The sequence below is a fragment of the Ctenocephalides felis genome, unplaced genomic scaffold (genome assembly GCF_003426905.1).
Source record: "Ctenocephalides felis isolate EL2017-DRISC unplaced genomic scaffold, ASM342690v1 CF-g0.4_SCAFFOLD_01886, whole genome shotgun sequence".
NCBI lineage: Eukaryota > Metazoa > Arthropoda > Insecta > Siphonaptera > Pulicidae > Ctenocephalides > Ctenocephalides felis.
This window is the reverse complement of record NW_020538040.1, coordinates 137,896,470-137,923,859: the sequence shown is the minus strand read 5'-3', so window position 1 is coordinate 137,923,859 and position 27,390 is coordinate 137,896,470. Positions and strand designations below refer to the sequence as shown.

Below are 27,390 nucleotides of genomic sequence, written 5' to 3'. Positions count from 1 at the left end.
TTCGTGTATCGCGGAAGGTAATGGGTTAATAAGTAAGTCTGAAGTCAACAAAAGTAGATTTGTAAAGTCAAACATGCATCAATCGTCTAACCCGATCCCTCCAATGAACGTGTTTTTTTTTTTGTAAAACAATTTTTTCGATGTAAAATATTATTGTAATGTAAATCCTGTATCAAGGTCAATGAAGATAGTGAATTTGATTTCTAAATAAAATCTGGCCATCTGGTGAGAGGAAACACAGAGCACATGCTAATTATAATTAGATTTTGATAAATTATTTATTCATTACAAAGCAACATGAGATTTACAAATTCTATTATCAAGTTGTTATATTTCTAAATTTACAATAAAAGCATTCCATTTCCATAAAATAAACAAACTAAATCTACACTATAAATAAAGCATGGGATGTGATAAAATAGCATTCATGTAATTAGAATAATACAAATATTACTACTAAATACACATCACAGATGAATAATTGCAGCAAAAACCAGCAAGTTTATACAAACGTAAAAAATCATTTTTATAAAATTAATTTTCAAACATTTTTTTTGTCAAGACAAACAACATTTCTAAATATACGCTAAAATCGAAGTCCATATATACAAATTCTCAATAACACATATTTGTACATTCAGTGCTGTATCAATTAAATTAAAAATTCATAAGAATCTTTAATTTTACATTTTATATTTTTCTTTCTTTCAGAACGTTTTGAAAACATTCATATGATTTCCAAATTTTAAGTTAATCATAATAAAGAAACTCAAGATTTTCATGTGTAGAGTTTCTTCATTATGATTAATTTTGCATTTGGACATTGTATGAATATTTTCAAAAAAAAAATTAAAAATTTAAAAGCTAATTTTCAAAAAATTGCACTTGCCCATTCTTTCAATTGTACTGTTACGTTATTCTACCATATATTATGATGCATTTAGTCAAGCAATTAATTAAAATTCGAATTCAGATATTGGATAAATGATAATAATCCATAAATAGAAGTAAAATAAAAATGTGTAACATTATTGATTGCGTAATTGTACAATAATTGTAAAAAATTAAATTCTGCATAAAATATTCATACATTGCTACTCAAAAACTAAGGTGACTTTTCAAATTCTATCATCTGTGCATGTTGAGAACTCTGATGTAACGTGTTAATAACAATCATTTCAAATAGCTTGTTTTTGGCAGACAGAGAGGGTGGGTTTTAGTGTGATTGAATGCTTTTTGCTATCATCAAAGCACACTATTGAAAATCATATAAGGAAACTAACAAAGTGCTACAAGTATTTGACTTTAGCAAATCTTGGACGAGAACGTTGAAGCCGTAAATTTAATTATAACGGGATACTTTCATCGAGTTTTAAAAAAATCAAATTAAAAAGGCTGCATTATTTGTGGAGACTAAGTAGGGCAAAAAATAGATATTCATCAATCAATGATTTTTTTTAGAATAAGTCACCTTATTTTATAAGCTATATTGTATGTATGCATACATATAAATATGATATTTTACGCAAGAATATATATCCTTACCACAAGAAAGAAAAAATACTTCAAAAATTTAAATTAAAACGTTTTCAACTTAATAGTTTCATCATCTTTTAAGAAATTATGGTACATGCACAGCATTCTATCTATATAATATTCATATACATGTGCTATACGTGTAAGTACATATTTCTATATGTATTTCTGTATATATGCCTTTTTCTAATTTAGGAGGGAAAATTTATTATTTGATTAGAAAATAACTTTATTAAAACATAAAAACATCATTTTTTTCTGTATTTCATATACTAAAAAACTAATATTTGTAAATATGATGTAAGCATCAATCTAGTGCACATCAATTCTAGCACAGAAACAAAATTCTGTATATTTTATGTATAATTCGAATTTGTACTTAGTTAAATATATTAATATTTAGGCTCTTTTAACATACTTTATACTTATTCACTGGTTTCAAAAAATCGATATATTCGAATGCAATATAGGACAACTGAAATTATCTTTTAATGTATGAGAAAAGGAAAAAAGCGGTATTATTATTCACATAATTTTTAAAAAATAAACTGCATATTATGTATAATGAGTATATGTATAATTTTACTAAACCATAAAAAAGCAGAATACTAATTTCAAACAATAAGAAATGCAATCAACTTGTCTACTTGATAAAGATTTAATAATAAAATATAGTAATTTGAATTAAAAGTGATCATCAGATGTAAGATTTTGATCTCCAATGTTTTGAACATATTAAAATGTAGATGTCACTACATTATTCAAATTTATTAACTTTGAAATTAACAAACATATGGTGCAAGAAAATTTCCATAGTTATGTTGTTTAATTTCTGCAGTTATTTTGTAGTGTTTGTCAATACTGATGCACTGGATTTTGTACAATCTAGCATACAAGTGCATATAATAAATGTAAAATGGATAGCAGTGCAGACAAATTACCTAATAAAAAATGAAAATCTTAACAAATTTAACTCACCTTTTGGCCAACACTGTAGACGATCGTGAAGATCTTTTCACAGCTGCCCCTGTGCTTTGGTTGTCTGTTCGATTATCTGATCTTGATGCAGATGTTGTACAAGTACCGCGGGCTGATTTTAGGGGTGATAGTGCTGAATTTCCACTTCGGAAAGGTTGAGATTTGGCTCTCATGTGCATTCTACCATCATCATTCCTATAAGAAAATACATGTTAATAAAAATAATGTCTTCATAAAAAATTATTGTGGTATGAAAAGGATTCAAACTTACTGAATAGCTGTCATAATAACGGATCTTGAATGTCTGCGCATGGCCTTTATTTGATTTAGTTTATCTCCCTGTGTTAAAGCTGGTGTTATACTGTTTAAGTTTGCAGCATCTTCTATTAACTGATTAGCTAACAATGATCTTTCTACATTCCGGTTGTCATCTTCTTGATCATTCAGTTTCATTGTATCAACCTACAAAATTTAATTAATTCACAATTTTTATTTTGAGAACCAAATATTAAACAATAAAATATCAAATTTCTCTTTTTAGTATATTACCTTTTGTAGGATTCGTGACACATTATCTGGCCGAACTTTGGAATTTATATTATCATCAGTATTAGCCATTTCCCGAGTGTTTTGGTTCGCATGACTATAAATACCATACTCATGCTTGGGATACTCTGTTATGGCGTGCTTCTTCCTATAGAGCTCTCCCTCAGCCCACATTTGTGGTTGTTTCCTTGAAATTAAAATATCGCTACTTCAAAAATTTTGGATCTGAGATAATTTTAACATTCAGTATAATTGCAAAGCAAACATCCATTGTTTCCATTTAAAAACAAAATTTATAAGGCTTTTTACAAGTAAGAAATCTCTTTAGTTTCAGTAATCTTTTTAATAAAGTTGTTTATCCAGTGGTCAAAAAAAGAACAATCAAATTACAAACAGACTTACTCTTCAAGCCAAGGTTGTTGACGTCCAATTATACAGCCTGGCCGACATATTCTTAGCCATGCTATTGTTTCATGGGCTGTAAATCCATAGTGCTTCATAATGTAACAAGCTATTAAAGATCCTGTTCGTCCCAAACCAGCTAAACATAAAATGAAAATTTGCATTTCAATTACTATTTCACTGATCACTTAAATCATAAACCATTAAATATTAGTATCAATAAAAATGTTACAGAAATAAAAAGATAAGGTACGCTCTTTTGCAAGGCAATTAATTTTATAAACAAAATATGTCAAAAACAATCCAATCAATTGCACTGAACCACATTCATATAGTTAAAGGAATTTGCATGATCATTCAAAGACCAACAATAAGGCACATATGCTAAGCCCTATTTTGTTTAAATATTTACTGATTTGAATGATGACATACAAATATATGTACTACATTCATAAATATACATACATTATGACTAAGATACGCTAATATGTGTATACCTATCTTAGTGTATCTACCTTTACAATGAACTGCTACTGCTCCTGAAGTATTCTCACATATTTGAATAAACTGTTTTAGTATGGTATCATTAGGAGTACTTCCATCAATGAAAAATAGGTCTCTGTGATCAAATCCAGCATTAGAAAATCGGCTGGCATCATAAATTTTCTTGTTCAACCTTATCACGGTTGTAACATTATGTCTCCGAAAATAAGGGAAATAAGATTCAGGTGCGTGTAAAGGATATCCATGCTCAACTTTACTTTTGGCGTGTGGACCACAGAAAGCAATGAATTTTCTTGGTAGTATCCAGTTCAAATCACCATTCTCCACACGCTGTAAATATTTCTCATATTTATTTTTCACATTATATAATATTCAATGTTAATATTTTCAAAAATTTATAAGGTTTACCTCATAATATTCATATTCTGCTGAATCAAAATCATTGAAATCAAAGAAGCCATGTTGCAAGGCCTTATGTAGAGCATACAAGCAGTCTATCAGTGATATTTCATAGAATGGTACCCCATAAGAGGCATCTCGGAATAAAATAAGAGGCGGATTTGTACCACCACAGAGTGGGCTATAAGCTTCTTCAGGTGTTCTATCTAAGTAGATCATCTAAAAAATACATCAATTATATGTTTAGCATCTTGCATCTTGTTGAATAAAATTAATGGTGATCAAGTTGTAATCTTTTTTTTTTCAACCAAATTTAAATTAAAAAAAATATAAGAATAACTGTTTAAGAATTGTTATTTTTTTCTTCACTTCAAATTTTAGTTGTGTAGTAATTCAACATGCAAATAAGTCGATAAATATATTCATACTTACAGAATAAGCTGCTATGAGATAAGCTGCATTTAATCTTTTCTGTTGATCCACTGTTGTGTAATGTACTATCTTTTTTTTCGATAATGTAAAAGCACTTAGCTTTTTGTTCAGTTTCATGCAGTAGTGGTACAGCATACATAAGTTTAGGGGACCAAAGTCCGCATAAAAATTCTCATAGACCAATTCATCATCAATACAAAAATAATGTGTATTCACAGTTGATTTTGGTTTCACAGAGGTTCTTAGCGTTACGAAGTAGAGACGATCTGTACAAAAACATGAAAAAATTTAATGCCTTTATAATGGAGAACTATAAATTTTTGAAGCAAGCCTATAATAAAGGTAACAAAATTTTCAGATGATATTTATGTGAAACATGATATAATCAGAAATTGAACTATATCAGCTATTGACATTTTTTCCTGCCGTATACCAGTGATATGAATTATATCAAAAATACAATCTTAATGTAAATAACAAAAAAATAATAATCATAACACTAGCATTAAATAAACTAATATGTAATTTGATTAGTTAATTATATAATAGATATATTTATTATATACTGAGCAGCTTTTTTGTTTTTGATAAAGTTATATTCATACTCTCTTTCTGATATAAGATATTCATACACTGTTGACTGGTTATGACTTAACTCGTGTTTTTATGGCTGAACATTGTGTACCGGCCAGAAATTAACTCGTAATGCACTTGAAAACAACCAGGACTTAGAAAAAATAGTCACTGCCAGAAAAGCAAATCTGAGTAGAGCATGTAGAGTATGCTCTTCAGAGAGAAATCGAAGCTAAATTAGATATATTTGTAATAGATGTTGTGTACTATTACACATAGGTGATTGTTATACTGCTTATCATATAAAAAAGAAATATTAGAAGTAGAATAATAAATAAAATATTTTAAAGCTTATTTTTATAAACAAAATTACAAAATAATAGCTGATAACATGAACTAAATTCTCAGTAAAAATGCCGGTCATTTAAACAAATGCAATGGGATTTCAAAACTAACTTAACTAATTTTTTTAATGATATAAAGAAAGCTTCAAACTAAAATATACAACTTTAACCTAGCAATGACTGCTACAAAAATAATCATAATGTTTCAATGATATTGAAATTAAAATACTTCTGCCATTACGTCCTACTGTAACTAAAAATCAAATCTGATCTGAATCTGAATGTTGATAATGAATAACTCCCACCTATATTATAGTTAATATACTGTTAATAACTAGTTACCTTTTAGATACTCCGAAGCACAAACCAATACTTCATTTGACTCCTCCATGGTACTCATATTTACTAGTAAAAACTTGGACTAATATTATTACAATATTGTTTTTAATTTATGTTACAGACCCCATGCTACAATGCATAATGCAAGAAACCTATAATATAGGAAAAATATCAAAATATATATTAAGCGCTAACAAATAACACACTTTAATCTTAACAGGCTTAAAAGTGGAATGAGAATTTTAATTCAAATTTGACAATACTTATGCACAGTTCAATGATAATGTTATGGATACCTTTTTTCAGCACAATTGATCAAAAATATTGTTATTTAACGTGCTGTAAACAAATAAAATAAAACAGGTGGCATATTACAAATTGACAATAGAGTTACTGCGTCACGTTTATAATAACAAATAGTAAGTAGGCGTACCTCAAAATAGGCTTGTTAGCGGGAGAAAAGATGTCGTTAACGGTTATTATAAATTAATATTGCTTGAAGGAAAATAAAAATTAATAAAAATAAATACGATCACTCAACATATCATTGTTTCGAGCACTTTTTTATATAAAATCACTCATACACTTACTTCGCAATCAAAACATCTATTATTGAAGCTTTATATCAAGACAGAGTTGTATGTATTGTTTTGAATAGAATGGAGTAGTCACTATTATCTATTTATGGGATGGCACTCACTCGGCAAGCATGTCTATTATTAAAATCTGCCCTTATTAAGGGGTAAAATGTATATTTTTATTATTTAAAGCATTCATTTTTGTAAATAAATATAAGATTACAGTAAACTCAATTACAAAAAACGCAAAATATTTACGCTTCCATAGAAATGTCAAAACAATACTAGTTTGTTACCGTGAGACGCTGATAACACCGCTTGTACCAAAGTTCACAGTCATAATATATACAATCATAGATAAATAAGCATAAATGGATACAATCATAGATAAAAGAAGAGAATACAACATAGATAAGGAAAATGTATACAATATAAAAAGTATACAATATACAATATACAATATAAAAAGTATACAAAATAGTATACAATATACTATATATAAAAGAGTATACAACATAAAAAACTGTAATATGTTTACTTATCTATGGTAATATGTAACAAATGTAAGAATTACAAAAATGTTATGAAAATAACTATGAAATACATTAATTTGAACTATTTATGATTTAGGTAATACCTTCTACTACGTTTAAACTATAAACTTAACCTAATTTATATATATTTACGTTTCAAAGGTTTCTGGACATTTTGGCATATCTTAGAAAAAAATGATGTATATGTGTGTGTTACCCTATGGAAAATTAAAAAAACGAAATTGTATGAAATCCAAATTGGAAAGCTTACTTATATCTATGCTGAGAAGAAGGTCCTTTTTCCACAACATCATAGAACAAATGATAAAGAAGTACTAAAAAAACGAAGAACAATTATACGAAAAAAGAATATATAAGAGATTAAAAACCGAGGAGCAAAAAGATTGAGTAAGTAAAATAGAAACTATAAATAAACTAGTAAAAGGTGTTCAATTAAATGTGGTGCCATCAATGAAAATAAATTAGACGTAAGTGAAATTTTGCCTTGAGGTAAGATGTAATAATAATACACCCGAATATTGTAATATATATACGGTAGAATCTCGCTAATCCGACACTATTAAAAACCAGAAGGTGTCGAATTAGTGGAAAGTTTGGATCCCCGGATTATAGTAAAAAAGTCAGAAGATATTGTATGTCTTGACCCATGACTCATTTTTCCAAACTTTCAATATTTTTTATAATTAAACTATTATCCAAATGCCTGTAATATTTTAGAATGTTGGTTGCGATCTGCAACTCTATCTTTATTTAGAATTTCATTGATATCGTCAATTATTTTGAGACAAAGATGAAACGATCCGGCCGATCATTAAAAAAAATTAATTAGCACATCCCCCTACCCAAATGATATATTCTGTAAAGTTTTTGAAATGTCATAATCGATTCAGAATGTCTGGCAGAAACATTGACGGAACTTATCTGACAATTATAAAGAAACGACTGAGCTGATCGAGTTAAATTAAATGTCTTTTATGGTGCATTCGAGGGTTGACGAACCCTGTTCGCAACGTGCGTGTGGTTTGCTTTTGTTTGCAATAATTTTGTCTGCGCACATTGCAAAAATTTTAATTTTTTTAACTTGAAAATTTGCTTTATTTGACTTAAATACATACATTGATTTTTACATAAAGATACAAATTGTATACACCTATTCTGGGATTGCGAACATTGCGAACAGATTCGCCGTACAAAAGATTTTTGTAATGCAGACGAGCCATTAATTATCGAAATTGGTCGGTCGTTTTTGAGAAAACATCCCGAAATGTGCGAAATTCAAAAACTCTTCAAAAGATATTGGTTGAGAATTGCGTTAATTATTTTTGGTAAGGATCGACCGAGCCATTTCTTCGATATTAAATGTTAAACATACGATAAGCATTTAAGCAAATGAATTATAAAAAATCATCAAAGTTTAAAATTTTGCCGAAGAATTATGGCGAAGCATATGCAATTTCAGTGTTAACTGATTACAGTCGACGTCCACACTTAAATAAAATACATTTTTAAAGACGAAATGGATTAAATAAAATGCGGTAAGCAAATTAATTTAATTCATAGAATAACAGATACTATGTTTGAAAGACATCAATTGGGAACTGCATCGATTAATTTTTAGTGAAAGTGAGAATTTTATTTTCGAAATAAACTGTTGAACATTTTATCTTTATTTTTATCGAAGATACGAAACAAAAAGTGCCAAAAACGGTAACTCAGTTTTTAAGAGAACGGGGCGTTCGATTTTAATAATTCAAAAACTTTTACTTGTATTGACAATATGAAGAACTGATTAAATTTTTGGGAAGGCAGGTCTATCGGTTTTGGAGATCTAGAAAAAAAAGGAACAAATGCCATTTTGAGGTCAAAAATGATCATTAGATATATGCACATCAAATCATCAGATATTTTATAGAGATTTTAACAATAAGTATAAATTTTGTTTACATTTCTATGGGTTCACCAATGTTTATCAATTAAGCGGCGACGCTTACGCGCTTCGATATTTCTTCTCTATGCAGTTAAAGCAGTTCGATTGCTTCGAAAAAAAGCTCAAAATTTTTCAACTCAGTTTTTAAGAGAACGGAGCGTTCGATTTTAATAATTCAAAAACTTTTACTTGTATTGACAATATGAAGAACTGATTAAATTTTTGGGAAGGCAGGTCTATCGGTTTCGGAGATCTAGGAAAAAAAGGAAAAAATGCCATTTTGAGGTCAAAAATGATCATTAGATATATGCACATCAAATTATCAAATATTTTATAGAGATTTTAACAATAAGTATAAATTTTGTTTACATTTCTATGGGTTCCGTACCAATGTTTATCAATTAAGCGGCGACGCGGTGCTTACGCGCTTCTATATTTCTACTCTATGCAGTTAAAGCAGTTCGATTGCTTCGAAAAAAAGCTCAAAATTTTTCAACTCAGTTTTTAAGAGAACGGAGCGTTCGATTTTAATAATTCAAAAACTTTTACTTGTATTGACAATATGAAGAATTGATTAAATTTTTGGGAAGGCAGGTCTATCGGTTTCGGAGATCTAGGAAAAAAGGAAAAAATGCCATTTTGAGGTCAAAAATGATCATTAGATATATGCACATCAAATTATCAGATATTTTATAGAGATTTTAACAATAAGTATAAATTTTGTTTACATTTCTATGGGTTCCGTACCAATGTTTATCAATTAAGCGGCGACGCGGCGCTTACGCGCTTCGATATTTCTTCTCTATGCAGTTAAAGCAGTTCGATTGCTTTAAAAAAAAGCTCAAAATTTCCGAAATATGTATTTCAAAATAAAAAAAAATTTATAGTTTCTCAAAAATCTAATTTTTTCAAAGTAAAATTTTTTTAAAGATGTTAATCCTTTTAAAAAAAAAATTTTTGGTACGGGAAGTTCCAGCAATTTGCCTTAAGGCACGATGCCATGCGCCCCACTAGTTATGTTAGAATTAATATGAACACGGGGTATTCTAATATTGTCATAGCGAATTAATGCTTCATCTGTCATACATGTGAAATAACCCTGTGTGCCACTTGCCTAATGCTATTGTTTATAGTATTGTATATATTCCGCTAGAGGGATAAGCATCGTGTTCGTAGGTGACAACACCTTGCGAACGTTTGTTTGGTCGTTCGGTCTAAGCCGCATGCAATCAATGCAATCTAAACGTTTTTGTAGACATGACGAGTTCGTTGGAAAGATGGTTATTATGAAAAATACGTGAAATTTGCTAATAATGTAGATAGTTTAAGAAATGTTTTAAATTTTTGTCTCTTGTTTAAAGTAATGTGGTTTTAATCTAAATTTACAGTATTTTATACTATATATTTTTAGTATTTCTAAATTGTACTTAAATTTGGTTATTGTACAGTGCAGTTTAAAAGTTTTATGAAGATTTTGATGTAAGTATATTGTTGTGCATCGTAGATTTTTGAAGCAAGTGAAATAATTTTTTATAAATATTTTGTATTGGTGTATATTTATTTGATGTATAAGTACTTTGAGGTTAGGCTAAAAATATTTTCTAAGCCTTAGTATAGAATTATTTTCAATGGAAGCGTATCAAAGACATGTCAAATATTGACTATTGTACAATTTTGTAAAATATGTTTTATATTATATTCATTAATATGATTTGTTTATTATATTTTCAAGACAATTTTGAGAGCAAAATGACCACCAATTCGTTATCACCTAGACCTCTTCCAGTTTTTCAGGACGAAAACGTTTCTTATTCAACTAAGAAGGTAATAGTAAACATATCAATATAAATTTTAATTTATTATAAAGAATTATTATTATCTTATATAAATATTTAGATGAGTGGAAGGAAACAGGAAACTAAGCCACCTAAATTGGATATTAAAAAATCTCGATGCGTTCTCTTTCCCACAAAAAGTAACGCCAAACCCTTGAATAGTGGTATAGTATACTCAATATTCTTTATTTCTATAAATTTTATATGTTTTAACAATAATTGATAATTGTTATTTTATTTCTAGACTCCAATTTATCTGTGTTATATGATGATACATTAAATGAGACGTATTTTGAGCAGTGCTTTGAAAACATAAAAAAATTAGGAGAAGGTTCATTTGGAGAGGTTTACAAAGTTCGCTATAAAGAGGATGGTTTGTTATATGCTGTGAAGAAAACAAGAAGGGTACAACTATTTATTTATGTGAATTTCAATAAGCAAATATTTTTGTTATCTACACATTAAAGGTCTGATCTTTAATAATTTTTGCTAAAAATTGGAATATATTAAATTATAGGTTGATTGCTAATTGCTGAATTCAGCCAACTTGAAAAAGATATCTGTACCTACTTAAATAACAAAATTGGCAGTATTTTTGTACTATATTGTAGTAAACAATTACTAATGCTATTTTAGAATATAACTAATTTCAAGTGAATTGAATCTAATGCTGAAAAATTACAGGCACAATTGAATGAAGTTCGTAGGTATGAATTGGTGCCTCCTCATCCAAATTGTGTACGATTGTATAAAGCTTGGGAGGAACATGATAATGTGTTTATGCAAATGGAATTGTGCGATGATAACTTAGATAGGTATACTAGTGTTCACCATGACATTCCTGAAAGTTTAGTATGGAATATCCTACTAGATTTAACATTGGTAATTAGTTATTATTTCTATTGATATAATTCAAGATTATGTATCATATTTAATAAAAAAAAAATATTACAGGGATTGCAGAATCTGCACCAGAAAAATTTGCTTCATCTTGATATTAAACCAGCAAACATTCTCATGTGTTGCAATGGTACTTGCAAATTGGGTGATTTTGGTCTGCTGTTTGATTTAGATAACGTAAGTCAAAGTTAATAATGCACTTTGCAATACGTTTTTAATTTTTTTTTGGTCGTGTTTATCTTCACATTGAAGGTTCCACTCTTAAATAAACTTACTTTTGACAATGAGTTTTTTTTAATTCAATAGGTATTTCACTTTATTATTTAACTTAAAACATGCTTAGATAACAGAAAATGCTTTTCCATAATTTTACATAACTTGAGATATTTCTAGTAATAGTTTCTTTGATTTGAAGATTTATTTACTAACTTTAAGCTTCCATTTCTCAATATTTTTCTAAGGCTAGATAAAATTATTATAAAATTATGATTATAGTACAATTAAAATATCTTATCATATATTATCTTATCTTATCATTATATCATAATATATAATATATATATATATATATATATATATATATATATATATATAATTAAAAAATATATATAATATAATACATAGACACAATTTCTTTGATTATTCCATTTAACTACCTCTTTATTACATATTTCCTCTACTATGTTTCTTTAATAGTTACATAAAAACATAAGAACCTTCTCCTTATTTGTGCCTATATTTCTATAATACATAGAAATATATGCAAACAGCAAAACTGTTATTTTTACTGCAGTAAAAGCGGATCAAAAAATGTTTTACTAAAATAATTCTAGGGAAAAGATACTGAAGCAGTTGAAGGCGATTGCAAGTATATGGCTCCTGAGTTAATGACCGGAGTATTCACAAAAGCTGCTGATATTTATAGCTTAGGAATAACAATTTTAGAAGTAGCTTGTGACTTAGATTTACCCACCAATGGACCGTTATGGCATGATCTTCGATCTGGGCATATTCCCGATCGCTGTTTCCAAGGTTGGTGATAACTGATTTTTTTCTACATATATTGTATTTCTTTATTTAATTATATATATTCTATGTATATATATACAGTCATATCTATGGAACTAATAGAGTTAATTAGTAAGATGATTGCTCATAATCGAGATAACAGGCCAACTGTAGAAAGTTTACTTCGTCATGAAAGGCTGCAAGCTTTGTTAAAGGAACGCTATTGTAATTTAGGACTGATGCATTTCGTGGTATGAATATTTATTTACTTAACACAATATTAATGCCATATTGTCATAATTGTCATCAAATCATAACACATATGTACTTTGCTTTTTCTTTGATATTTTTTCTTATGTATATTAAGGATAACGTCTTTAAGAAATATGTATATACATATATATAAATATTTCAGAAATACACAGTCAGTGACTGGATTTTACAAAAGATCATTACCTTTGCAAGTGGTTTTTGTATTCAATTCTCTAAAATGTACAAAAAAGCCTTCTGGAAAAAGGTGCATCGCAAAACATTGAATAAAACGATATGTAAAAGAGAATCTGTGACTTCTCCTGGAAAGAATTTAAGAAGAATTAATTTAGATTCATTAACGTCGAGTGTAGCCAACAATGCTGTTAGGATACAAATTCGCCGGCCTACAGAGTCGTCAATAAGGTTACTATAGATATTTTTATTTATTTGTATATTTTGATTTTTGCAGCCTGTAAGTTTCACATTTACTTTCAAAAAGTAAATGTTATAAATAACATAGATGAGAGGTGTGGATGTTTTATTTGGTTTGATTCAATTCAATATTAATGTTTGCAGTACATCGGAAAATGATAGTATTGAGAGATTAGATATGCCCCAAGATGAAATCATATCTTCGACTTCTGACTATATGGATACACGAAATTTTGAGAGTCCTTCTCCAAGACTTAGAAGAATGCTACATTCGACGCCCATAGCTCATACATCTGTCAAAAAGCTGTTTAACGGCTTAGATTCTGATGATGATTATTAGTTTAATCAGTGATATTTTCATTATATTGTGATTCCAAAAGATTAGAATTTTTATTGTCACATTGTACTACTTATAGTGCTAAATTTATTAAATATATATCAGATAGTGTGCACAATTTATAAAATTGTTCATAAAGATTTATATAACAAATTTAACAATGTAAGTACAAATTCTTATTATATATAGAAATATTTAAAAATATTTATAAATATTATAAATAAACAAAGAAATATTTATAAATATTATGATAAGTCATTTGAATATGCCTTTCTATATGGTAATGTTCACAATAAAATGATAAAATATGATGTAAGCAACATTTATCCACAAGTAATTGATATATGAAATAATGCCTATTTATTGTTAAATTTTTATACTATTACATATAGTATCATTGACTATTGACAAACCTATGTAAACAGATAAGACTTTTTGAATGAATTATATTATATTAATTGTTATAACATTTTTTCCATATGCCTACAATGGTTGAAAATGGCAAATTTTATGCACACATTGTTTCGGTACATAAAATTGTACATAATATAAGATTTATTTGTTGTTATGCAATGTCATACAATCATGTCCTACGTTGTATCAATATGAATTTTTATTAATATACATGTCTAATTTACCATGGGCCCGTCATTATTTTTATCAACATTTTCTTACTTATGTAAATATTTATTTTCGAAGGTAAAGTGATAATATGTGAAATATTCATCTTGCGAGGAAATCAGATACAATTTTATTATAAAAATTCAATGCATTGATAAGTGGAGTTACAAAATTAGTACTGTAAGGTTAGTTTTCAAAACAATACTATCAGCTGTGTATGAAACTTTCGTATTACTGTTACATAAACTATTATAATTTAATATTGCGCTTTGAAATCAAAATGCTATAATAAAATTCACTATTATTTAATTCACTATTATTTAATTCTTAATAAATAAAACATATAGAATTATCATTGAATATTTCATCAGCAATTCATTATTTAACTATCATCTCAAATTATATTTTATTTATTTGCAGCATTTGTAGTGACTCATTGGTGAAGTGTTACCCACACATTTGGAAAGCGAGGGCTGCAAATACATTTACAGAATTAGTGTAGATGAAGTCTATTATGGTGCATATATAATTACAAGTAAGTATTTTTTTTTTATTCATATTTTTTAAAAATTTTAAACATAATTTTGTACTATGTGTAAAAGAAATTGGTATATAATATATATACTTACCATCCATAATATGATATATATATATATATATATATATATATATATATTAAATATAAAATATAAATACATATAATAAATATAATATAATATAACATATAAATATATATATATATATATATATATATATATATATATTTATATATTTGTTGAATAGTCCTGAATTTGATGTTGATATAATAAGTTTAATTTGATTTAAAAAGTTGGGTGTTACATCAATAAAAATAGATTTATTGATTACTTAATAATAAAAATATAATGATAAAAATATTTTTGATGTAACGCCTGACTTTAACTCAAACACACGCACATATATATATATATATATATATATATATATATATAAATATAAAATCGCCCCTTAATATCAGAATGTTTCAAATCAGAAGCTATTTTGTTTATTTCTCTTGCAAATTGCACTCATATAACCGTTTAAATAAGGCAATGTAATGTACTCATTTTTACAGCTTTCATATATTATATTTTGAGTATCTTCATTACCTAAACTTTGAAAAATATTCTTTAAAAACAACTTTGAAAAAGTGAAAATGAAAGTTCGAATGTAACAGTCCCTTCGATTGAGGAACAAAGGGGTTACCTATAGAATAATTATTTTTAAAATTGTTAATAATGTTTTGATAACTATCGTGTGCTAGAGATGTGGAATTTTGTTTGTTAACGAAGGCATAATTTAAATAATTTTAACAAGGATTGTCAAATCTTCTAAAGTTAACATTTTTCTTTTTATGTAAATGATTGGATTTCTTTTTATATAAAATGTTTGGCTGATTATAATGTTAAAAGTATAATAGAATTATTTAAATTATTTTTCCAAATTACATGTGCGTTTGTCTTGTATTGTAGGAACATGGCAACGTCGCCATCGCCAGGGACGCTAGATGATGGTAATTCTTCGCGAAATATTTTATTTATTACTCGAAGGAGAAAATTTGTTTTCGCGAAAAAATCCGATTTGCTAATTTTATTTCGTTTTCTGAACGTTTCAAGACTTTCTGAATCGAATGAGACTAAATTTGGAAAAATAATGCGTGTGTGTAAAACTTTTCGTCAACGTTTTCTCGAACATTGCTGAACCAATTTCAAGAATTTAATAGCCATTCGATGTAATTCGGTAAGAACTAGCCTTGATTAGTTAATAAGCAGAAAAGTGCAAATTTTCTCGCCTACGTTCTAGCCCATAAATTTGAATCAACTTTACAAATGCTACTGATCAAAAGATGTTAGTCAGGCTGGACCATTTTTTCATAATTAAATACTATTTTTTTTTTTTGACGAATTCATTATATCTTACCATATTTTTCGAGAGATAAAACTCAATTTCATCAAAATGTCATTTCAGAAAAAATACATTAGAAAATGAGATATGAAAATAATGTATATATGTAAATAAAAATAAAAAAATCATTTTATTTCAAAATCGTTTAAAAATGAAAGTTTACATTTCGATTTAGCAACGTACTGCAACTTTTTTTGTACTTCGCGCCTTTGGTTTGGTCATTGGCACATCATTTTTTTAGGAAACAAAAATAAATGCAACCACAATTACGAATATAGTACGTTTGTTCGTCATATCAGGAGTATTTCACAAGTGCATAAAAGTTGTTTCATTCCGTTGTAAGTACCAGGTTTTTCAAATAATCCGTTTATAATAAAAAATTATTTAAAAACTAATTAGTTTTTTTCAATTGCTCACAGCTTCTGAACGCTATCTAAGTTATTTTGCAAGGTAAACGGCCAGACAGATAGCATGCGACTATAATAGTCTTATATGAACTTTTTGGGAACGTAAACCCTAAAATATATGTCCTATCATAAAATCATACAGATTAATTTTTAAAATTAAGCGTTTCTAAATAAAACACGTTTTTATTTTTTTTTTGTTATTTTTAGTGACAAATTTAATTATTATTATTTGGATTAAATTATTGGAGATTAAAGTTTGGATTATGGTCTGATCCTTCTTGGATTTTTTTTACAATTTCTAAACATTACCGTCTTAATTCATTTTTCTACATTGTTTTTATTTGCTATTGTTAAGCAATTGGATTTAATCGAACTTTTTGAAATATAAATCATTTTAAAATGCAGAAAAAAATACTGTTTCCAATACCATATATTAACAGTTTACAACCGCAGTATAGTAAAAAACATCAATTGGCTTATAGGCTTTATGCAATAACTTTTGTCAACAGAGACATTTTTTGTTAAAAAAATATTTAACTAGTAAAATCTTTCAGCGTAAGAATTTGCTCCTAGAAAAACTGTGTTAATAGTTACGTTATTCACTGTTGCTTCAGTTACTTTGTTAGGGGAGACTAGGACTAATCGTAACAGGATTAAGTAATTGCTTTAGCTGTAGTGTAATTAAAGCTGAACAGGCAAAGTTGCAATTACGGTAATTTTTTAGGTAAATATATAGTCAAAATTTTGAACGTCGTGTACAAATATTATTAGCAGGAGATATTCGGCGTAGAAATGGCATTAAACTGAATTCGAACTTATTGTTGATGAAGATACTATTTTATGCAATGCTGGTTGTTTGCGATGAAGTGCGAGGGCGGGGTGGTAAGAGGGCTTATGGCTTTTTTCAACCACAAGGGTCCGAGTATAAATCCTGCAACCTGATATCATTAGTAGTGATATCTATTTACCTCATCTATAAAAGTCTTCATTTTACCGTAAAACAACAATTACTAAATGTTTTCATAGAACAGACATTGTAATTCGTATGAATCTAAACATAATTCGGTAATTTTTTTGCACTTTTACATTCTGTTTGTTGAATGATCATGCTATCTATTTGAATGGTATTAAAAACTAAAAACCATACGTAAATTAAAGCATTTTTCTTGAGTCAAGTTGCATAAACTTACCGATTATGTACAAATATTCGATAATTAATTAAGTGTAAGCTACATTTTTAAATGTGTCGATAAAATTTTAACCTTTTTATTTTATTATTTCACTAGCGGTGTATGGAATCATGCGTTAAGGCAAATTGCTGGAACTTTTCGTACCAAAAATTAATTTTTTTAAAAAAGATTAAATGTTTTTTTAAACTTTGAAAAAAAAAATAGATTTTTGAGAAATTTTAAATTTTTGAACTTTGAATTGACTTATGGAAAAAGAAGACTTTTTGGAAAAAAATTTTTTTTTTGAAATATTTAAGAAATTTTCAACTTTTTTTCAAAGCAACCGCACTGCAGCATGGAGACGAAATAACGGACAAACGATGTTACGGAACCCATAGAAATGCAAACTAGTAACAAAAATTATTATTTTTTTTTAAAAACGATTAACATTTTTGAAAAAAAATTATTTTGAAAATATTAGATTTTTGAGAAACTAAAAATTTGACAAATAATTACTTTTTTTGAAAAAAAATTTTTTTTGAAAACAAAAAATTTTTTTGAAAAAAAAAAATGTTTTCTTTATTTTGACATATTTTGGAAATTCTAAACTTTTTTTCAAAGCAATCATACTGCTTTAACTGCATAGAGACAAAATGTCAAAGCGCGTGTGCGTCGCGTCGCCGTCTATCGAATATCATTGGTACGGAACCCATAGTAATGCAAACAAAATGTATACTTATTGTTAAAATCTCTATAAAATATCTGATAATTTGATGTGCATATGTCTAATGATCATTTTTGACCGCCAAATGGCTTTTTTTTAATTTTTTTTATTAGATCTCCGAAACCGCTAGACTTGCCTTTATGAAAATTTGATCAGTTCTTCATCTTGTCAATACAAGTAAAATGTTTTTTGAATTATTAAAATCGGACGCTCCGTTCTCTGAGCGTCTGAGTTACCGATTTTGACACTTTTTGGCCCTTATCTTCGGAACGGCTAGACCTGCCTTTGCCAAAAACTATTCAGCTCGTCTCCTTATCAATATGAATCGAATGTTTTTTGAATTATTTAAATCGGTTGATCGGTGTTCCCGAAATCGTCGACGAAAATTTGTATCCGCACATACATACACACACGCACACACACACATACATCCATTTTTTCTAAGGTATGCCAAAATGTTCAGAAACCTTTGAAACGTAAAGATATATAAAAATTTTCATTTTCGATTTTTTTGCGATTACTATAACTTGCCCTACGGGAAGTTAACAAAATGTATACGTATTATAACATATCCATAAAATATCTGATAATTTGATGTGCATATGTCTAATGATCATTTTTGACCGCCAAACGGCTTTTCTTTTTACTTTTTTCACTCTATCTCCGGAACCGCTAGAACTGCCTTCATGAATATTTGATCAATTCATCTTGTCAATATAAGTAATATGTTTTTGAATTATTAAAATCGGACACTCCGTTCTCTTAAAAACTAAGTTACCGTTTGTGGCACTTTTTGCCCCGTATCTTCGAATCGGCTAGAACTGCTTATGCTAAAAACTAATCAGCACGTCTCCTTATCAATAGGAGTCGAATATTTTGTGAATAATTGAAATCGGTTGAACCGTGTTTCCAAAATCGTCGACGAAAGTTTGTATCCGCAAATACACACACACATATATCAATTTTTTCTAAGGTATGCCAAATTGTTCAAAAATCTTTGAAACGTAAAGATATATAAAAAAATTTATTTTCGATTTTTTTTGCAATTACTATAACTTACCCTACGAGAAGTTAAAAATAAGGGTTATTATTCCAATCTTTAATAAATTTTTATAATTAAACTACATTTAGTAGAGTTATTATTCTTAGGAAAATGCAAATTTTCCATTCATAATTATTTTTCTTAACAATCAGTAACCAGGAATCGTCTTGGCCGATCTTTTTCAAAAACTACTCAGCACGATTTTCAACTGATATCTCTTGGAAAGTTTTTCAAACTCGTTTCAGTATTTTAGAGGAATACGTTGGCGGACAATTTTGCGCTTTCATGAAGAAATGTCTTGACGATCGTTGCACAAAACTAATCCCCGCGAGTCCTCAATGAGTTTCATCAAATGGCTTCAAAAATTTTGAAATCCTTTCATCCGCAATCATTCAAACATAAAATTAGAAAATCAGATTTTCTTGCAAAACCAAACTTGTCTTTCCGAAAGTTAATAAATAATCATAACCTGCAATTTCGTATTCAAAAAATTCAAGGCGTTTATGCTTTTATGTTTTCATAATTATGTTTTTATGTTAATTAACTTTATTTTTAGTTTACCATCAGACTTATATAATAGATATTAAACAAGTTAATAGAGGTCAATCATTTGATAAATGGTTTACTCGCATATATTCCTTTAAAATAATTATTGTTTATACAGGACTAATTACTTTATACTACCTTATACAGAATTGTAAATTAAATGATTATAGAAAATACTATAATATTTTGAAATTTGAACAATGATAACAAATTAGAAGAAATAAACTATTTTAAAGTTTTTTTTATTAGCGATAATAGTTTCATGCGATGAAACCATAATACGAGTCTTAGAAACGAAGTTATGATTCAAAATTTATTAGTTCCATAAAACATTCATTAGTTGCGGCGAAGTTTGTAATCTAAATGATAAGGAATTGCAATAATTGCTAGAAAGAATAGTAGTTTTGTCATAGTTCTTCTATTAAAAGTGAAAACAATTGAATTGAATATTAAGTGTAATTTTATTTTGGATTTTAGAAGATTATATTATAGTTATAAGAGAACGACATAGTTTGTTTTAAGAACTATTATACTAAATCTCATTATTGTACTAAATCTTATTATTTCATAAAAAAATTGATTTCGATTGCAAAAGAACCCAAGAAAGGAAACATTTGATTAGTCTTTTTAGATTTTTTATAAAATACTCAAAAATTTAAATAATTATGAGATTTTTAAATAAAATCAACAATCAAATCAGAGAAGAAATTTTATAAGTTCTCTAATTCGATTGCAACGATTTACGTATAAGTTATGCTATTAGCGAAATTATTGAAATATACCAAACAAATATGAAGTGGATATTGTGTATATACGAGGATGAGTTATAAATTTTTTTAGGGTGTACAACATGGCTTATTAAGTTACTATCATACATCGTTGGAAAGGTCGTTTCTTTGTCTATTTTTCAACATAATCACCTTTTCTGTCAATACATTTATGATCCGCTTAATCCTGTTTTGGTAGCACTCCGTCTGATTTTCACCTTTTCCTGTTGTAAATCGAAAAAAAACGGGCTTTGCGGAGGGCTGCTAAAACTGGATTATGAGGCCCAATAGATGTATTGATAGAAAAGGTGATTCTATTGAAAATAGAATAAATAAAATTACCTGGTATTAAATTAATTTGAACGTAAAGGTATGATCTTATATCTTTGGGGGTGTCCATTAATCACTATCGATTTTTTAAGATTTTTGAACTCCCTCCCTTTGGTGATACATCGTGATATTTAAAATTAACCCCCCTCTCCAACCAAACATCACGTGTATTTTTAGTTACGTAAAATTTTTTGAAAGCATTTTTTGAATTTACGAAAAAATCGTAATTTTTTTTATTTAAAAAAAAAACAGTTAAAATAAGTACACGTGGTAATTATAACTAGACCTTTCCCCACTCCCACTTAATTTTTTCTAATTTTTTGTCAACCCGCCCCCCTCTCCCTTTGCAACCACCATGCAACAACGTAATTTCATATTTCATATATTTCTAATACATGATTAGAATTACTCATTAAAGAAAACAAATCATATTAATTAAATTCATTACAGTAAAATACAAAGCCTAATATTATGGAATAAAATCTGAAAAGAAAAATTCTTAAATCCTAAATCTGAAAAATAATAAATACGAGCAGTATCAAAAAACAGAATCACGTATAAACATAATTATAGCGACAAAAAACTTAGAAAGAAAACGTTAAAATAAATTTGAATAGAAAATAAGGAGAAATAGGAATAAATAATGCTGAAACTTCCCGTACCATTATTTCCAAGCTTTACAAGTTCGAAAAAATTTGATATTTGAGAATTTTGAATGTTTTCAAAAAGTTGGACATTTTGAATAATTTTTTTTTCATTGTGAAATATTTTGAAAAATTTGGATTTTTTTAAGCAAACGCTTTGCAAGGTCGTTTTTGAGACAAAATATCGCGTAAGCGCTGCTTTATTGTTAGTGTAGCAGTTAAACATTATTAATGTTGGTACGGAACTCATAGAAATGCAAACAAAATATGTGCTTATTATTAAAATTTCTATAAAATATCTGATAATCTGATGTGCATATATCTAATGATCATTTTTGACTGCCAGATGATTTTTTTTCTTCTTTTATAGGTTTTCCAAAACCGCTAGACTCGTCTAGATTGTGCATATGTTTAATGATCATTTTTTACTGCCAGATGTTTTTTTTTTTTTTTATAAGTTTTCTGAAACCGCTAGGCTTGCCATCCCAAAAATGTTATCGTTATCGCTTCATTTCGTTAATATATAAAATATTTTATAAAACATTCAAATCGAATGCTCCGTTATCTCAAACTGAATTACCATTTTTGGCACTTTTTGCCCCGTATCTTCAAAACGGCTGAACCTGCCTTTGCCAAAAACTAATCAGCATGTCTCCCCGTCAATACAAATCGAATGCTTTGTGAATTATCCAAATAGGTTGATGAGTGTACACAAAATCGTCAACGAAAATTTTTATCCAGACACACACGCACATATACATCTATTTTTTCTAAGGTATGCCAAAATGTTCAGAAATCTTTCAGACGTAAAGATATATAAAATTTTTCATTTTCGATGTTTTTGCGAATACTACAACTTGCCCAATGGGTAGTTGAAAAATAATTGAAACTGGCGAGAGAAAAGTTATATCAGATATCATTTCAGGCATTTCATTATCAAAATATTGTTGGATATTGGCGTATTCGTCCAAATATTGAACTGAACATTATTCAAAATATAAATTGAACTGAAGATTGAACGTAAACAACATGCAGTAGAACAATACATTCAGTCAACATGTGTAAGTATTCAAAATCCTCATAATAGATAGAATATTTAGGTTCGCATTGACTTAAGTTCAATGCTAGTTGACGAAACGGCGATTTGCATGTCGCTCATGCGCACTTTGTCGGGCGGTTAAGGCGCGTGTCACAAGATTGTATATATGTGTTGCCGCCGAGAATGCCAGTGATACTGTCTGTTTGCATTGTGTCCTATCGAATAATTAAGCATAGTTCTTCTCGCAGCTCTTGTTGTTGACGCAGAGCCGTAGTTTGTAATAAAACAGCTAGCGCACGTGTCCGGGCGCCGGGGGTGCCAATAATGCTGTAATCGATTCGCCTTCGTCCACCTGTAATACACAAGTGTCAGCGTAGCATTAGTGAAGTTTATCCTGCAAGATGGCTGCACGAATGTGTGCGTAATATTAAGTGTCAAATAGTACGGCTGTCAGATGTCCGTCAAGGTAATGTGCGTTTCGATGTTTATCCTGATGTTTTCATTACCGCAAAATTTAGACGCTCCGGCTGTCAGTCAGCTGGACGGTATCATCGCGCGTGGTCGCCGTTCATTCCACAGCATGCGGTCGTAGCGAAACACATTTCAACGATATCAATTAGTTTCAATCCCTAATTGTTTGTTGTTAGCATCCCTTAGGGGGGGTTAGTTCAAGTTTAGTGAAAAATCTACGATTTTCAGATGACGCGCTACAAGCAAGCGGAGTTCGCTGATGAAGATAGCAACAGCATCGGTTCAATTCAGATGAACGAGGGTGTCTCCAGCACGAGCACTCATATACGATACCATACGGTAAGGATAAAAAGCTTTTATAAAAAATTCAGTGTAAATTTTAATTCAACTGGCATATCAATCACTTGCAAGAAACTTTTTGTTATATAAAGAACAAAAAGTTTGATCAACAAGTTGTTTCTAAACATATGTTTACTTCCGGGGGTATAACGATTTCCACATATTTTCCTTGCTCTCATTTCTAGACTAAACAAGATTTGACCATATGAGATGCATCGTACTATAATTGTTATAGTAAATATTTATTTAATAAGATAATTAAGGTACATAAGATTGTTTGTTCTAATTACTGATTTGTATGCCTTCTTACACTTTACAATTGAAGCAAATATTATAAAATCATGTGCAAGTTGATACATATATATATACATACAAATATATATATATATATATATATATATATTAGGGTGGTCCTTAAAATGGTCATTTTCGAATTTCCTTGCTCCCAGGGGCTCAAATGGTTCCAAATGGATAAAAAACAATTTTCTGAAAGTTTTAGCTCTTAATATTATGGTTTAGGTAGAGCGCAATTCAATCAAAGTTTTGCATGGAAATAGCATTGAAAAATTTTCAAACATTTAAAAAATGTTTTTTAGATGTAATTTAGAATGAATAAAACTCATTCATTTGTCGCTAAGTTATACCTAAAACATTTTTTTTAAATTTTCAAAAATTTTTCATTGCTCTTCCCATACAAACTTTGATTGAATTGCGCTCTATTTAAACGTTAATATTAAGAGCTAAAACTTTTCGAGAATTGTTTTTTATCTATTTGAAACCATTTGAGCCCCTGGGAGCAAGGAAATTCGAAAATGACCATTTTAAGGACCACCCTAATATATATATATATATATATATATATATATATATATATTTGTGTATGTGATTTGATATTGAATCAAATCTAGTTTTAGTTCCTGTTCGAATTCGACTACTAATCAGCTAATTATTTTTCTCGCAAGGCTTGCAGAATCATTTAGTGGCTAAACATTAGTAAACAAGTTTTCACTTTGTTAACAAATTGATCTTTAAATTCTCTTTGAATTAATTGTTTCCGTAACAAATTGAGATCACGCCAGAGAACTAAGGAATTTACTTACCAATGACTTTTTAGCCGTTTACTTCAAATAGATCGTGGAATGTTCTATGTTAATAAGTTTGGATATTTTTCCACCATGCTTATGGATTTTTTTATTTTTTATTTTTTTTGTTACACGCACCGACAAATATATTATTAATACGCCATTGATGCCACTTGCGACCACATACTTTAATATTGATATTATCAAAGAATTAGTTTTGTCTATCGCATATTTTGTAAATTTTTCAAGTCTATTGAATTTGGTCTGATTTTATATATTCGATGTATGTAGTCAGTAATCAGCATGTAGTAAAAATCATATTTTTAGTTTCTCGAAGGACAGGCTTTTGTTTCCGAATTTGGTAATAAAAAGTTGGAAAAGCTTAGTGTGTGTATAATAAACGAAAATTGGCAGTTTGTCGACTTTTTCTCTAAAACGCCTGCGACTATTTAAGAAAAATGAAAGACGTTTAATATAACTCAATATTGACTCGCGTTTATTAGTTTTTCATAATAAGAAGATATTAATTGAAATCCATAGTAATTAGATTTTGATAAAGTTTCGCCGAACCGGTTCAATGTAATTAACAATCTGAGACATAGTATTTCCTTCACTTTTCTGAGAAAATTCCTCTCTCATTTCAAAATATCATTGTTTATTTGAAAGATATTAGTTTAGATTCATGTTGAATAATGTTTATTAGAAGATGTTTTTTCTTAAAAACTCAAAATTTGTTGGGCAACTCTATAATTTTCCAGATATGGTAACATCGCTTAAAATGCTCTTATTGTTTTAATCAAATTTTAATTTTAACAAATTGATGTGAATTTATTTTTTTTTACTTGCAGGGCACGTCATTATGGCGGGCACGTACCGCTTTGGAAAAAGGCCTTTTAGGTATGATCGGTGGTTTGCTTCTGGTGCTTCTCATTTTATCGGTCGTTCTGATGGCTAGGACACCCCAGAGGACACGCACTGTCAGTACAGGTACTGTTTTTAAATTTATCTATTTATTAAAAAAATGTTTACATATTATTGAATTTCCCCGCTCCGGCAATCTGACATCGGGCAGCGCAATGTCGATTTTCACTTGAAAATATGGATCAAAATATGTTTTCAACTGAAAATAAGCCCATCTCGGGCTCTGCGGTGTGCATTGGAAATGAGAAAAATTCTCACACTACTTTTTCCCTGAGTCGAGTTGGAGTTTAACTCAGCTCACGGACCTGCCTTATGGCAGTACTACCCATTATTATTATTATTGAATTAAATATTCAAATATTTTTGAAAATTGCGGACACTTTGCGCTTTATATGAAATCTTATCATGTTCAATTATAAGAGTTTAAAACTCTAACTTAGATCATTAGTTTCTCGAAAGATGCCGAGACAATTCTTCATAATTTATTGTTGAACAACCCTTTTTTGGCGATTTTGTTGAAAATTTTTATGATTATAAGGTTTATGGTTCTAAAAAAAGATAGGCATATAAAAAGTAGTTTAAATGTAGAAAAACAGCTTTGTAATAATGGGTCGTGTTAAAATTTAAAAATTCTATCAATTTGACAATTTTGTTAATTCTCAATTGGTTTTAGCTGATTATTGTTTTCACATATATGGATGTTCACACAATTTGCCTTGAGGAGAAAGAAAGAAAAAAAATAAAATAGAGAATTAGAAATTTAAGACGACTTTATAGTTAGTTTAATCACATAGTTAAATATATATTAAAGGGTTCGTATTTTAATAAAAAAAACTTCTATCGAATTATTTTTTGAGGAAATATGAACTGTAATCACTGTATGTACTGTCTTTGATGATCTTAAAAGTTTTAGAATTTTGAAACAATATTTAAAAATAATATAATTCTTTCTGTTAAATTATATTAGTTCCATGTCAGAAATAGTTCGTAGAACGCTATGCCTATATTTCGAAAAATTATTTACAAATAAAAGAATCAAGATCCACAAGGTAATCACTGATATCTTATATTTTGAGAATAATAGTAAGGGAGACTGGGTACGGTTGTGCCACTTTTTTTTGATCAGCAATAAATTTGTTAATTTACCGGTTAGCTGGGAGAAAAGTATAACAAATAGTAAGAACATTTGTCTACGTGAAATTACTGAAATACAATCGTTCAATACAATGAATTCAATCAAATCATACAAAAAAGGGCGAGTGTCACATAAAAAAGGTTAAAAACAGTAGCTAAATTATCAAAATGGTTTATAACGACTTTTGATATCGTTAATAACAACATAAACATTTAAACAAAGCTTATGCATAAAATACAACAATATATAACAAAACATAATTGTTTGAACAAAGTTATCAAACATTTTTTGTGAAATCTTTTTTTTCTTATATTGATTTTTTTTTCAGCTTGCTTTTTCGTATTTTGTCTTAGT

At 28.5% G+C, this 27,390-nt stretch overlaps 3 protein-coding genes across 3 annotated transcripts in view; all 3 read left to right on the top strand.

The window, feature by feature from the left end:
* The window catches only part of LOC113376476, a 93,085-nt gene extending 81,974 nt beyond the window's left edge, over nt 1-11,111 (top strand). The window contains exons 12-13 of the mRNA XM_026616404.1: nt 10,845-10,936; nt 11,009-11,111. Coding sequence (XP_026472189.1) covers nt 10,845-10,865 — 21 coding nt within the window. The 3' untranslated portion in view covers nt 10,866-10,936; nt 11,009-11,111. The remainder of the gene's footprint in view (nt 1-10,844; nt 10,937-11,008) is intronic.
* On the top strand, nt 11,009-13,879 carry LOC113375982 (membrane-associated tyrosine- and threonine-specific cdc2-inhibitory kinase). The gene is made up of 9 exons (XM_026615920.1): nt 11,009-11,111; nt 11,192-11,352; nt 11,632-11,829; nt 11,902-12,024; nt 12,681-12,879; nt 12,958-13,106; nt 13,271-13,530; nt 13,577-13,579; nt 13,684-13,879. The coding sequence occupies exons 1-9, from the start codon at nt 11,009-11,011 to the stop codon at nt 13,877-13,879; spliced, it is 1,392 nt and encodes a 463-aa protein (XP_026471705.1).
* Nucleotides 13,880-23,306: 9,427 nt separating this feature from the next.
* Nucleotides 23,307-27,390, top strand: part of LOC113377621 (endothelin-converting enzyme homolog) — a 41,905-nt gene continuing 37,821 nt past the window's right edge. The window contains exons 1-3 of the mRNA XM_026617994.1: nt 23,307-23,554; nt 23,788-23,898; nt 25,829-25,967. Of these exons, the coding sequence (XP_026473779.1) occupies nt 23,543-23,554; nt 23,788-23,898; nt 25,829-25,967 (262 nt within the window). The 5' untranslated portion in view covers nt 23,307-23,542. The remainder of the gene's footprint in view (nt 23,555-23,787; nt 23,899-25,828; nt 25,968-27,390) is intronic.

Excerpts from the sequence above, each read along its gene's own strand:
- LOC113375982 (XM_026615920.1), top strand. The coding sequence starts at position 11,009 with ATGAGTGGAAGGAAACAGGAAACTAAGCCACCTAAATTGGATATTAAA. Across the intron at positions 11,112-11,191 it reads CGCCAAACCCTTGAATAGTG|ACTCCAATTTATCTGTGTTA; the intron begins GTATAGTATACT and ends TTTTATTTCTAG. Across the intron at positions 12,025-12,680 it reads TGCTGTTTGATTTAGATAAC|GGAAAAGATACTGAAGCAGT; the intron begins GTAAGTCAAAGT and ends AAATAATTCTAG.